The sequence below is a fragment of the Sinocyclocheilus grahami genome, unplaced genomic scaffold, assembly GCF_001515645.1.
Source record: "Sinocyclocheilus grahami isolate Dianchi unplaced genomic scaffold, SAMN03320097.WGS_v1.1 scaffold768.1, whole genome shotgun sequence".
NCBI classification, from domain to species: domain Eukaryota; kingdom Metazoa; phylum Chordata; class Actinopteri; order Cypriniformes; family Cyprinidae; genus Sinocyclocheilus; species Sinocyclocheilus grahami.
Window position 1 is genome coordinate 48,507 of NW_015505947.1, and position 14,391 is coordinate 62,897.

The 14,391-nt window shown below is 39.6% G+C and overlaps 1 protein-coding gene across 1 annotated transcript in view; it reads left to right on the top strand.

The window, feature by feature from the left end:
- LOC107561340 (voltage-dependent T-type calcium channel subunit alpha-1I-like) overlaps nt 1-14,391 on the top strand; it is a 136,974-nt gene that overhangs the window by 39,129 nt on the left and 83,454 nt on the right. Inside the window, exons 4-5 of the mRNA XM_016245766.1 lie at nt 7,555-7,652; nt 10,966-11,125. Coding sequence (XP_016101252.1) covers nt 7,555-7,652; nt 10,966-11,125 — 258 coding nt within the window. The remainder of the gene's footprint in view (nt 1-7,554; nt 7,653-10,965; nt 11,126-14,391) is intronic.

Sequence of the window (14,391 nt, forward strand, 5' to 3'; positions counted from 1 at the left end):
GGGGATCAGGAGCCCTTCCTGGGCTAAACGAAACATCAGGAGTCTTTCCTGGGCTGGACTGGGGATCAGGAGCCCTTCCTGGGCTGAACTGGGGGTCAGGAGCCCTTCCTGGGCTAAACGAAACATCAGGAGCCCTTCCTGGGCTGGACTGGGGATCAGTAGCCCTTCCTGGGCTGGACTGGGGATCAGGAGCCCTTCCTGGGCTGGACTGGGGATCAGGAGCCCTTCCTGGGCTGGACTGGGGATCCAGAGGTCTCTCCTCCTCGTTTTGGCACTGACCGCCCTCCATATTCTGCTCATCCTCAGCCATGATGCAGGCGGCGGAGCTCCTCTCCGCACTCACACCCTCCACGGCTTGCTCCCTCGTGGTGGGCACTGTCACCGGCTCACGCACCTGGTCTGATGGTTTGGGCTCCACATCCGAGGCGATCCTCCACTCAGTCACTTGGCTTCGCTCCGGCTCGTTGATCGCGGCGGGAAATGGCTCTCCGTCATCGGTGGGCTCAGGCTTATGCTCCGTACTGCGGGGAGATGGTGGGCTGGGCTCAGGGTCCTGAGCGGGGCTGGTGTCGTCCTCAGCGATGCCCACGGTTAGCTGGGACTTGCAGGACACCAGCACCCACTCGACGAAGGTGGTGAAGCTCTCTCGAGGACCTTCCCCAGACAACTGCGCTCGTGTGGTGGCGTTTAGACCGACTTGATAGAAGCCACAGAGGCAGTTGTCCGTGTAGTGCGTGAGGTGGGCCAGGGACAAAAAGTCATTAGTGTGGTCCTCAAGAGAGCGTTCCCCCTGCTCCAGCTGGAGGATTTGGAAGGCGGGGTAATCCATTATACAAAAACAAAATCAAAACTGACAAAAAACTGGCAAAACAAACGAGGGGAAAGACGCCACTATACTTTACTTTTGGGGGTCGGTTATTCTGTCACGGTCCAGGTGTGTGGAGGCAGGCAGGATGACGAGGACGACAAGGATTCAAAAGAAGGATATTTATTGTAGCGACAGCAAGGCAGAGGCAGAGACAGACACACACTCGGGGTAACATTCACAATAACTGACAACACTAGAATACAAGAGACAGGAACTTATAGGGCAGATAACGAGGGGCAGACAGGTGAACACAATGAGGGTAATTAACTAATGATTAGATGGGCTAAACCAACACAAGGGGAAGAAACCACAACAAACAGTCCACAGGGGCATTACAGTAATGAAGAGAGAAGAGGTTGTGTGTTTAGAGAGAAAGGGAGATACTAGAGGGAAAAAAGAAAATGAAAGAGTAAAAGGAAGAGGGAGAACGAGTCAGTAACGAGTCAAACTCAGGAGTTTTCCTGAAGCCATGCTGGTCTGAAGCTTTTCAATAATTCATGATGGACATGCAGGAAAGCAAAGAAATCTAGTGAGAGAGAAAAAGCGGGATGGAGGGAGAAAAAGCAGTGTGAGTTCTGTGTATCTTAACATAGACATAGGCTGTGTCCAAAAATGCATTTCAGGCGGTAAATGGAGGTAGGAAGGCATCAAGGCCTCTCTGAATCCAATGTTTGCATAACAACCACATCTACGGAGATGAAGGCGGCTTTAGTCTATTCTTTGCTGCCTATGGTATCCCACAATCCTGTGCATGTTGTCCAATGGTTTGTAGTAAGAAAATAACGGCATCAGATGCAATGGATTAAAGCAGTAAATGAGTTTATAAATGTGTAAATGTCCAATTAGGATTATGTTTTATGGAGAAATGCCCATTGCAATCTTTAAATATTCACTTAGTTATCTCTAAAGCTTACTCAAATTTGTTTTTCAGTAGATCATTAGATGTGACGTTATGGTCTTCATGCTAGTTCTGTCTGTTTAGTCATGGACTGGCTTGACAGTAAGGCAGCTGCCTTCAGTTTTGAACAGTTCACACTTGAGATTTTTATTTTGAGGGTTCCTTCTTGTTAGCATGTTTTTGAAGGAGATGGGTGATGGGTAGCATAGTAGTTAAGGACTGATGACCCAAAAATCTCAAGTTCATGGGGCGATCTGCAGGGTACCCCAGAGCAAGGCACTTAAACTCAGGTTTTTCCAGGCTTGCTGATGCTATAGTAGCTGTACTATAGATAATTGCATATAAAAAGTGTAAGCTAAGAATAACTATACACTCTTTGCATGCAGTGGATAGGCCATGCATGTGTCACACAACATTACCACATCACTGAATGTGAAATTGAAAAGTTTTTATACAGAAATCATACACCATTCCAACAATGTTGGACATTGGTACAATGTTCGTAACATCCCCCTCCACATGCATATTTGTATATGAAATATTTTGGCAAATTTAGTAATGCAATCAGTTACCAGTAAACATTTTAATACTTCCACTTTTCAATCCATTACACAGAATTTCTTCCACAGTCAGCACAGGACATTAGATGATAAATTCCTCTAGTTCCACAAGAAAATTTGTAAAAAGGATCCCATCTGCTGAAGCATCATGGAAGTCATGAAAATACAAGGTATGCATTCTACAGCGGCACTGTATTGGGAATGCTCATAAAATCCATTTGATGCTGATTGGCTGTGATTTTCTTGTATCACGCAGCATTTTTAGTTTCACTGCAGACAAAAAACATTGCTTGGAACCTTGCCTCATCATGCATGACATGGTGTATATGTTCTATTTGTTAAGAGAAAACTTCTGCCTGTTTTTATGAGGATTTGCATGGGTATTATGAAACATTATGCCCTGGAAATTATTACTGTTAGGGAGTGTGTCTGTCACTGCCTGAGCCACACACATGCGTGAGCCACACAAGCAGCCACTGTGATGCTTGTGTGGAAGCATCCCACTACTTTTCGAGTGCTGACACCGCTGTCAGTCAGACAGTAATTGACATAATGGGATTGTCAAGCTCTACAGCAACACTGTAGTCGATCATTCTTGTGTGTTAGTACTACGAAGGAACACAGTCCATGCCCTCGTCCTCTTTCACTCGCACTCTTGCTTTCTGGCCCATTTCCAGCTCAGAATTACTAACTATTTTCCCTTAAGCCAAGTTTAGTTAAATAAAGTTGAACAAGTTTAGTAAAATCCACGCCGCTGGGGGTGACGAATATCCCATAAGCCCTTTGTACAACTTTTATTAACATCCAGTCTCATTGGTACAGTCATAATGATTGGTTACTTTTCTAATCAAGGCACAGCATGTCCACACCTGCCTGTCGAAATGCACTGCTTGCAACCAGATGTTTTGTCTCCACTGAATATTTTAATTAGCTCTTTGTTTTTACTCGCCGATGGGTTGTACACTATTCAAAAGTCTGTATTTCACCGCAGTGTTAATTTTTACAGTTGTTTTTTGTTTTGGTCCTTTAAACAATAGTCAATATTTTGTCAAGTCGTGTTAATTAATCTTTCAATCTGTCTTTCAAAAATAAATAAATAAATAAAACATTTTAAAACCCTTGTTGTATAAACCTGAGCTCCTAAAAAATATATTGAGTGCAATAATGTAATCCTGTGAATCGGTGTGCTATAATTTATTTTCCATGTAGAGCATACTCTCAATGTGACGTGCACATTCTGACCAGCGCAGAACTTACTGTAGTTAAAGTTCTCTTGTGCATTTGCATCATTTCGTGCAGAAGTTGTAAAATTATATTTCTGTTCTGTATATATCTGATTAATCTTATGATTTGGGTGAGTTAATTAACCCACTAATAAGGGGGTTCAATCTACCGGTGTTCCATGACTGTTCAGCTTCAACGCACAAAGCTCAACAATATCAATCCTCAAATTCCTGACATAATTGGATTATTTGAAACAATCATATTCTTTCTAGATTTTTTTTCTCTTCAAAAACAAGTTCATTTGTTAATGTCATGTGGTGTTATTTTTGTTCTTTTTTCAGCAGTATTTGTTATTGTAATGAAATAAAAACTCTTTAACAAACATTTTTATCAGTAATTTTGTAATTAATGACATTAGCAGTATTTCCCCTATCCAATCAAAGAAAGGCATCTTAGTTTAAACTGTCCAATCACATGACCACCTATTTAAATCTGCATTGCAAAATCAGCACGGAAACAGCATTGCAGAATCCATTTGGGCCTACCGATCATTCTCGTTAAATTAAACGCTACTAAACGGTTTAATTGTGTGTATGTGGGCAGGGTTTTGGCAGCAGAGTGGCTCTGGAGAGCTGTGGAGTATTTCTCGCTGTGCGGTTATGTAGACATGTTGAATGCGTGACTCCCCGTGCTGCTGCTATGAGACGCTGTCATTGCATTCTCAGTGGCCGTTGTGACTCATTCGTCTCGTTCTGTGACTCAGCTCTCACCGCAGATGCCTCCCATTGAAAAACATCTCATGGAGACAGAGGTCAAAGGGTGGCTGACGAGATTTGTGATATCACGGGAAGTGTGTCTGTTTTAAGATGGCCCTCGCTCGGGTGGCAAGAATAAAGTGGCTGTGTGTGTGGGTGTGGATGTGTGTATCTGCTTGTGGTAGTACAACAGCATCTAGATTTGTTCGCTGTGATGAGCCATGCAGATTAAAGGGGAGATCAACAGCAGATAATGTCTGGTTCTGTCTGGGAAAAGAAACCCTCTGGCCTCTATTTTCAAACACATGGTCCCACAGGACCATTTGATGCAGAGAGCAGTCGGTAACTATCCCAAACAGAACTGCTCTCACACAGACGAGAGAGATGAACCCCCACCGCTTCAGTTCCTGACATAGTGCACATGGTCAGATCAAGATGAACAGCATTGTGCTTTGGGTTGAGTTGCATTAGAATGGTCTGTTCTCTTCCTGTGTGTGTGTCTGTCAGAGTGATAAATGAAGGTTTCTGTTTGTGGTGTGTAGGGCCGGTCTGTTTTAAACTGCTACTCACTTACAATGGATGTTACCTGGTCCTGAGGATGGAAGCAAGACCAAACTCCTTTAGATTACTGATGAGTCACAGGACAAAACAAAATATATGGGATGAGTTGACATGCTGACATACATTATTTTTTATTTTTTTTATGTTTTTGAAATGAGTATCTTATGCTCACCAATTTTGCATTTATTTGATTAAAAATACAGAAAAAAACGTAATTGTGAAGTATTATGACAATGTACTGTAATAATGTTTTCTGTTATAACCGTTTTATGTTTGAATATATTTTAAAATGTAATTTATTCCTGTGATGGAATTTTGAATTTTCAGCATCATTACTCAAGTCTTCAGTGCCACATGATCCTTCAGAAATCATTCTAATATGCTGATTTGTTTCTTAAAGTGGTGGTCCACTGTTTTTTTTCTAGGCTTGATTGTGTTTATGGGGTGCAGTCTAACATGTGTTAATGCTTCGTTTTTTATTTTTCACATCATTTACCTTTATTCCACACCGCTCTGTCCCTTCTCTGAGAAACGTGCTGATCATTTCCTTCTTTTATGAAGCCCCTCCCTCAGAAATAGGCGATGGGCCCTGATTGTTTAGCTAGCCCAGTGTGTTGTGATTGGCTCAACCGTCTTTAGTGTGCGTCTAATCGTCCCGCCCCTCACCTCAGCGGCATGTGCTCCGGTTGTATTGTAAACAACGGCGTCGTTAATATCGCTTATCAGTTTGAGCCCGATTGAGAAGCAGAGGATATTATTGAAGAGGATCGTGCAGAACCTGTGCAAGCACGGATTTTAATGGTAGGCCTATGTTTTTTGTTTGTTGTTGTCTCATACTTTTAGATACGCTGTTATTTGTAAATGCTACTGCTTATGTTAGCTTTTAATATACAGTTTTATCCTGATTAAAGCTTTAATACAGTACGGCAACTGCACGCGCGTCCATGTTTAACGCTTCTCATAGCTATGTGAAACGTAGAGTATAATTGTAACAGTTCATTGTTGGAGCTGAGCTGAATGAGAGAGAGAGAAAGAGAGAGAGAGAGAGAGATGCAGAGTGTGTGCAGAGCAGGCGATGCGAGGAACAGTATTAAGAACCGCTGCTTTAGAACATTGATTTTGAAACTTGTGAATCCATTAGAATCGTTAGAAGAGTTCTCCTCCTCTTCTCTAAAGCAGCGCAGCATGGCCTCGCTCCCTTTGTTGCCATTTCCCGAGTGCGGGGTTTATCTGGGTTTGTTACGTCACGAACCCGGGAAGTAACTTCTTGTAGTCCCTACCAGCCGTTTTTGTTGGCATTAAACTGCCAGAATTTTAAAAGACAATATCTCCGTTTGCATTGAACTTTCAGCTTCGTAACTTTGCAGATATTTTTTATGCTCAAACAGCAACATAACACACTAACTAACGTTAAAAAAGTGAAATCGCAATGAACCACCCCTTTAAGAAATATTTCTTATTATTATTAATGTTAAAAACAGTTGTGCTACTTAATATTTTTGTGGAAACCATGATACATTTTTTCAAGATTCTTTGAATAGAAAGTTAAAAAGAACAGCATTTATTTGAAAAAATTTTTTTTATGTGAAATACAAATAACATTCTAAATTAGGGGTCTCCAAACTTGATCCTGGAGGGCCGGTGTCCTGCAGAGTTTAGCTCCAACTTGCCTCAACACACCTGCCCGGAAGTTTCTAGTATGCCTAGTAAGACCTTGATCAGCTGCTTCAGGTGTGTTTGATTTGGGTTGGAGCTGAACTCTGCATGACACCGGCCCTCCAGGACCGAGTCTGGAGACCCCTGTTCTAAATGTTACAAATGTTACAGTCACTTTTGATTAATTTAATGCATCCTTGTTGAATAAAAGTATTTGTTTCACCCAAAATTGTATATGCAGTTTTGGATTTATGTCCAAAAATGTATGAGATAACATTTTTTTTTAAACTAAATAAGATTTTGTTTCAAACTAGCTTCACAGTAATGAACAGTTAACAATCAATGATGCAAACTTTACAAAATTAAACAAATTCTGCTATAACAAAACATTAATGTCATTATTCAGCTCCAGTCAGTTCAGTTCAATAACTGTCGATGCTGCAAAATTCACGAATTAAGAACAAATTTGATTCAAGAAACCAGGCTCAGTCGGGGGACCAGTTCTTCTCTGACCTAAATGCAAATACACGGTGAGATATTGATTGGGATACATCACACCAGCATTAGGTGGGACGGGAGAGACCGACAAACCACCTTTGACTGGATTAAGCAATTAACTACAAGGTAGTTGAAAAGAGGATAGAAATGGAAATCATGATTAGAATGTTTTTGGCATAAGAAATGCCTAACACAAAAATAAAATACCACAAAATTATAGACCATTGTAAGTAATGAAATAAGTGGCAGAAACCAGCGTTGTAGTCGAGATCTGTTCATTTAAGGCAGAGTTAAGACCAAGTTCAGAAGACGGTCACGTTTGAGTCGAGTCCGAGTCCAAGACTACATTTAATAGTCTTGGTCTTATGGACTCGAGAACATGTGGACTCAGTCTTGACTCGAACTCTGCCCTCTTCTGGTCTCTGACTTGTCTCTGCTTTAATGAGCTGGTCTCAACTACAGAAACAACACTCCGAGTTTGGCTATACCCAGTGACTGTGACACTAATGTTCTCTGTTTGTTTCTTCTTCTCAGGATTGTTGAATACTCCCTTGATCTCCAGAACATCAATTTCTCCGCCATCAGAACAGTGCGTGTACTCAGACCTCTCAAAGCCATCAACAGAGTACCCAGTGAGTAAACACACACACACACACATTTTCCCAAAAAAAATCTGTGACCTGCAAACCTCATGTGTTATACATGCTGATTCATTGTGAATGGATTTTTCTGGTTGTTAATGCCAAGCCTCTAAAGCACCCTCATGTGTCGGCTCCAAGCCCTGCCCTATCAAACCCACGGTAGCGTGCATGTGTAGCTTTGTATTTGGTGTGCAGTTCTTCCAGAACAGCAAAGCTGGAATGAATCAAAGAGGATTTCAGAGCCATTGCTTTTCTGCCCCACCGTTAGCAGAGCCAGATTAATCCATGCTGTAATTGGGTAGAAAAACAGTTGTCCTTGAACAAACGCCATAATTAATATTCTTCTGTCTCACGTTCACACCCCTCCCAAACATTGTGGCCTTTCTTCGAACTTCTATAAGAAGCCCAGGATTTATCAATATTTCAGTGCCCATGGCAATGGTGTAGCGCATGAAAGATGAATGCTAACTGAATTAGCTTGCATTTGATTTCGCTGCTCGAAGTCTCGATGAAGAGATAACAAGCAGAGAGTTTCAGGAAATGTTTTTTTGTGTGTTACTGATTTCGAAGACGCACACAAACCCAATGCATACACACTGTTACACTCTCTCCCTCATACATTTAGGCATACAGAATCAAATTAACATCCAGTTAACTGTGTATGTAGCATGTCAAATTGTAGCAAGGTTTTATGCAAGATTTTATTAAAGGGATAGTTCACTAAAAATAAACATGCAGTCATCATTTACTCATTCTAATGTCATTCCAGACCTGTAGTTTTTTTTCTCCTGTGGAATAGGCAAATGGATATTTAGCTAAATGTTTGCAAAATCACCATCTACTTTTGTTGGAAAAGAGCACTGTAGACATGTTACATGGTTCCCATAGTTACCAAAAACCTTGTAATTTCAGGGAATTGTAAAAATCCAGTGCCAAGAAAATCATGGAAATTTCTAAAGTGATTACACACTACAGTTCCAATTTCAGATTAGTTCACATTTCATTTTTTAAATCTTTCTATTCATCAAAGAATCCTGAACAAAAAAGAATCACAGTTTTGACAGAAAATATTTAGCTGATACACTGATAATATTAATAAAAGAAAATAAATTTTAAATTGTTTAAGTATGTCATGATATTACTGATCAAATAAATGTGGCCATTTAAAAATAAATAAATAAATAATTAAATACTGAGCCCAAACTTTTGAACAGCAATGTACCTTTTCATATTTATGAAAATACTGTTAAAATAATATGAAAATATTTCATTGCCAAGAAATTGTTCTTTGTCAAGCAGCCTCAAAATCTTTATCAAGTAATCATTAAAGGCCAGAAAAAGACACTGAAATTCATTGGTCGAAACGTGTGGGTACATTGATAAATTACCTCACTGAAAGGCTGTACATAAAAGAAAAAAAATCTGTTAAAATTTTAGTAAATTAGGTAAATAATGGCAGAATTTTCACATTTGGGGAACTTTGTAAAATTGAGAGAGAACGATAAAGAGATAAAGAGAGAGGTTTCTGTCTTGATAAAGACATGGAAAATGATGCTGTGAGATCTAGAAAAAAAGAACATCCCCCTTGGAAACTAAGATCTCATTTGACCTTTGTGTTAGATGTTTTAAATCATTCTCTTCTCTCTTGAGATTCCTTTAATTTCTCTGTAAATTGCCCAAGACACAACTCTGCTTTCATTCCAGAGGTCCAGATATTCACAGCACCAGTCGCTTCACCTGTCCACATGACGTTTTTAATATTTGTGTGTTACCACACATGACTCAGTGTGTTAATGTGTTCCATCAGCGTTGTGTTAGTTCCCCGTTGTGTTTCCCCAAACCACAAACACTGCAGTAATCACATGCTGTTGTTCTCCAATCAGAACGGACACACACCCTTCATTCAAACCCAGCAGTGCTTCACTACCCTTACGAAAAAGAAGTTTATTCAAGTGTGCTATTAGTATACTTCTTTTAAACTAAAAATAGGAAAGTATAATTTTAGTCAACTTTTTATGTACTTCTCAGAAATATACTTAAAATGACATTTAAGTATGCTTGACTTAGAAAAAGTCTAAATATATTTTAGCTATAATTGTGCTCCTAGAATCCGTGTTTTCATTGTTATACGGTAGGGGGTGCTAGTACACATGTTCTGTACAGAATTTCCAAAAAGCACAAGTGAAGAAGAAACCGAAACAACAGATGCTTCCACATGTAATCTAACACAATCATTAGACATAAAACAGCATCAAAACTGTGTAACGTTATGGAATAAAATGTTGACCAATGAAGAGGTAATAATAAATGTCAAGCTTTGGGGTGTTGATCGACTTTATCTACGTTTTGATTATCATTCTGAATCCAATTCATTTTTCAGCTTTTTGTTCAAAATGTTGTTTATTTGTTTATTTATGAAACTTATCCACAATCTAAATAGGGACATAGTAGTATACTTAAAGTATGATGTAAAGTTCACTAAAAGAAAACTTACGAGTATACTTGCAGTATAAAACTACTAAACTAGTACTTTACTGAGACAATACTTCAAAGTGTACTAAAAATGCTACTACAAGTATTTAATTAGTAAACTATCAGTATACCTATAAGTTCACTTTTAGTATAGTTGCAGTACAAACTAAACATTTTGATGTAAACTAGTTATGTACTCAAAGTTTACTACTGTTATACTTAAAGTATACTTAAAAGTATACTTTTATATACTAGAAAGTGGGCCAATTTAGTCCCAAGGAGTATAGTACAAATAGTACACTTACAAGTACACTACTAGTACACTGATATTTGTATACTTACTTCATAAAGTATACTTGAACTTTACTTAAGTATACTTGCTAAAATAAACTTGAAGTATACTACTTTTTGGTAAGGGTAACACAAACTCTCTCACTCTCACTCACAAACAATCCCACTGGTGTGGAAGTAAACACACAAGTTTTATGATGACAGGCTCTCAAGAGTTGCCACTGGGAGACGGTCACAGTGACACAAATTGCTATGTACAAATAAAATGAAGAATAAATGACTGGATGACCTAAAAACAACCTAAGAATGGCTATATCTAACTTAAGTTTATGACTAATCAGTGAGAATTACATTGATTGTATGCATTGAGATTGAAATGAATGGAAGTTTTGCTTAATAAAAAGTTGTGTCAGAGGTGGAAAAAAGTTATTACATTTTATGAAAGGATATGACAAACTTTTTCTTGAATAATGAATATCTCAGTGCATGTCATTCTTTGTTATAATAATAATAGTTTTTCTGTGTTCTTGTGTTTGTGTAGGTATGCGTATCCTGGTGAACCTACTGCTGGACACTCTGCCCATGCTGGGAAATGTGCTTCTGCTCTGTTTCTTTGTCTTCTTCATTTTTGGCATAATTGGCGTGCAGCTATGGGCTGGACTATTAAGAAATCGCTGTTACCCAGAGGAGAACTTCACCCTGTGAGTACCAAAAGAGGACAGCCAGTGGGCTTAAGGGAGTGAGAGAGAGAAAAGACTGAATGTATTGAATATTTTCAACGGTGATTTAATTGAGGAAAAAAGCACCGTATCCAAATTGTGGGTTTATTTGGATGACGGTTTAGGTTTACAAGGATAAAAAGATTGAATTTAGGAGGCCGGATCTTCTTGAAGATGCATTTCGGTGTGCCTGAGCACTCCATCATTGGATTGGACTTGTATTTCAAATGTCCTTTCTCTCGAATGGATGTTTTGGGATCACATGGAGCTTGGGGGCTAATAAACAAATAATTTGTTCAGTTCCATCTTATCTTTGTCGTATATTCTCACTTACTTACTTTCACTCATCTTCTCACATGTATCCTTCTGTTTAATCTCTCCTCTCATCTTCCGTTTTACTGTCTACCTGCCACTAAAAATGCAAAAGTGGTACCACCCATTCGATGGCTCCAGTTGATTAAAACTCAGATTGGCATCCATATTCATGAGTGGGTGTCTGCCTGAGGTTACCGTGCTAACCGTGGTCTGCCTGCCTCTCTTTGCTGTGTGATTGGATTTGAAAGGACTCACGGTGCATGGCAGTGTGCGAGACACCCCATGCGTTTGTTTGTATGCGTGTGTGTGGGATAAAGAAGCGCATGTCTGAGTTTAAACGTCAGCTGAGGTCTGATTGTCGTTTATTGTCTAGCAGCGAGTATATTTACAGGCTGTAGTCAGAGGATGATGAAGTGTTTTGAAAGGAGAGTCTCTCATAGTGTCTCTTGAGAGAGCGCCTGGTTTTCTTCTGCTTTGTACATTCTCTTACAGTCTTTTTAAAATGTACACTCTCCTGTCCTTTTGGTGGGGGATGAATTACTTAAAACAAAATGTTTTTATGTGGTTTGAAAGAACAAATACTACACCGTTTTAGTGTAGCGTATTATATAAGGCATCTCTTATATGAGAAATTTATTTAGCTTTTGCAGACATTTAAGTAACTGTGCAAATGTTAGATCACAAGTTGGTCGGGACACGTATTTTCACTGGCTTCAAAGGTTGCTTAACCGTAACAATGTAACCACAGCAACAGTTAGCTGCTCAAGCACTCTCCGAGCATCGAAACTTTAGTACTGTCATAATGTATTGCTTCAAAGTTTTACACAGTAGTATATCAAAGAAAAATCTTTAAAGCCGCTATAAGCAATTTAACCATTTAGCTAACTTTAGCCATTTTGCTAACTTTAACCATCCACCATTTTAGTAAACCCGAAGTGACTCACTAGCAGTTTCTGATTGGCTTCTGATTGAATATTACATAGAAAATTATAGACTGAAAGGCCAAAATGTGCTTCTACATATGCTCGCTTGAGGTGGATATGTTATTTGTTCCGTAAGAAAACAGAATGTGCATCAAAAACTGATATGACTTTTTATGCCTTAAAAAGTCATGTGACTAAATAATTTGCTTAGATGAATACTGTTACCTCAAAGAACTGTCTGATGCGCTGTTGCTCCCACAGATAAGGCAGTTGCAAGAATCCAGAAACATGAAGTTTGTAAGAACACTTCGTCTGCACGCTCTATATCTTAATTTATTACATTTATTGCATTTTTATTGCATGTTTCTGCTTTGCTCTAATTTTCCCCCTGAAAGTGACGCTTTTGTTCTCTTAGACACATACAAACGCTGTTTTTGCAATATTTGGATTTTTCACAAATTAAATTTGCTTTGATGAAAAAATAAACTGATGAAACGTGTAAAAAAGGTACTTCTGAGAATACCTTTAAAGTGGCGATGAAAGTAGGGACAGATTTACAGATCTGTTTTGTGACGTACATCTGAGTGCAGCATTTAATCAAGAAGAGAAAATTTAAGCAAGATTTGGTTCTATTCATTGGTTATTAATTTAAAGATGTGGACGTTGCATTCAAAAATGAATGAGAGCTTGCAGTCGATTGGAGGCGTGGAGAATAAGCAAAATAAATTATTGGGAAAAAATAATTAAAAATGGATGAATTGTTTGCAATAAGGTCAATAACTTGCGAATTGTCATTTAAATTTTTAACACGCTTTAAGACTGTTGATGTTAACTATTTAATTTTCACAGCATCTGAGGTTGGACTTGAAATGAAAGAAATTCCTTTAAAAAGTCTACTTTCAAGGTCACACTTCTCCTCGGGGCTCGTTTTTGTGCAAGAGCAGTCTTATTGGCATTGGAATGCCATTTTGTGCCACAGTGGGGTGTTAGCAGTGTGCCACACTGGGCTGTGCTTCTCAGTGCGCTGCCACGCTGTGCCCGAGCCTTGGCACTGGCACAAACATCATTTACACTCCAGCACTCCTTGCAGAGCTCTGACAGACTTACTGATTCTCTGCCTCTCTCCCCCAAGTTGTCATCGTACCACTGAGCTCTTAAAGAAAAGCGGTGCCACGTGGTCCAGCTCGACTGTATAGCTGAAAATGCAGACTGACTTTTATAGGAGAGATCTCAGTGTGTGCCACACAAAGCCCACATGGGAATCTACGATGGTTTGACGCATTGGCTCAATTTGCCATATCACAGGCATTGATTAGTTTTGTGCGATGGAAATGTGCACACACATATCCTCGCACGAGTGTCACCACGGTGGTCTACCTAGACAAATAGCTTTTTCTGGTGTAGCCTGATATACCATTGCTCATTACTGGTATCGAATGGTTCAGATCTTTTGGCTGCCGTGTTGTTGAAGGGCAAAGGAAAAATGTCCTCCGCGACAGAAACATTCTTGGCCTTTATTGATCTGCAAGTCTGCGGAGGAGTCCTCCATCCAAATGGGGAGAATTACACCCTGGGGATGATGAACCAATCCTTTCTTGGCGCCCAATACCTCTAACATGGCTGTCATGGGAGCTTTGTGTGTGTGTGTGTGTGTGTGTGTGTGTGTGTGTGCACGCGCATTTAGATTAACTGTCTAGACCGCAAAGCAATAGAGATATTGATTGGTCATTGTGGCTTGCATGTGCTATGCTTGTGTGTGCTAGGTGGACAAATGGCATTGCACATTGGTGCATATACATGGATGTGTGAGAGAAATGGGAAAAGAGAGAAAAAAGGAGAGAGAGATTGGGAGAAAGGGAATGTAAATATTCATTGTGACCCTGTTATGTGTATGAAAGGGTGAGTGGCTGATGGAAACAGCTATTTCTGGGCAGTAAAACACTGTGATTAAGGGGCAGGCTGCTCTCAATGGGTCACTCCCAGAGACATGGGCTTCACACACATGTACGC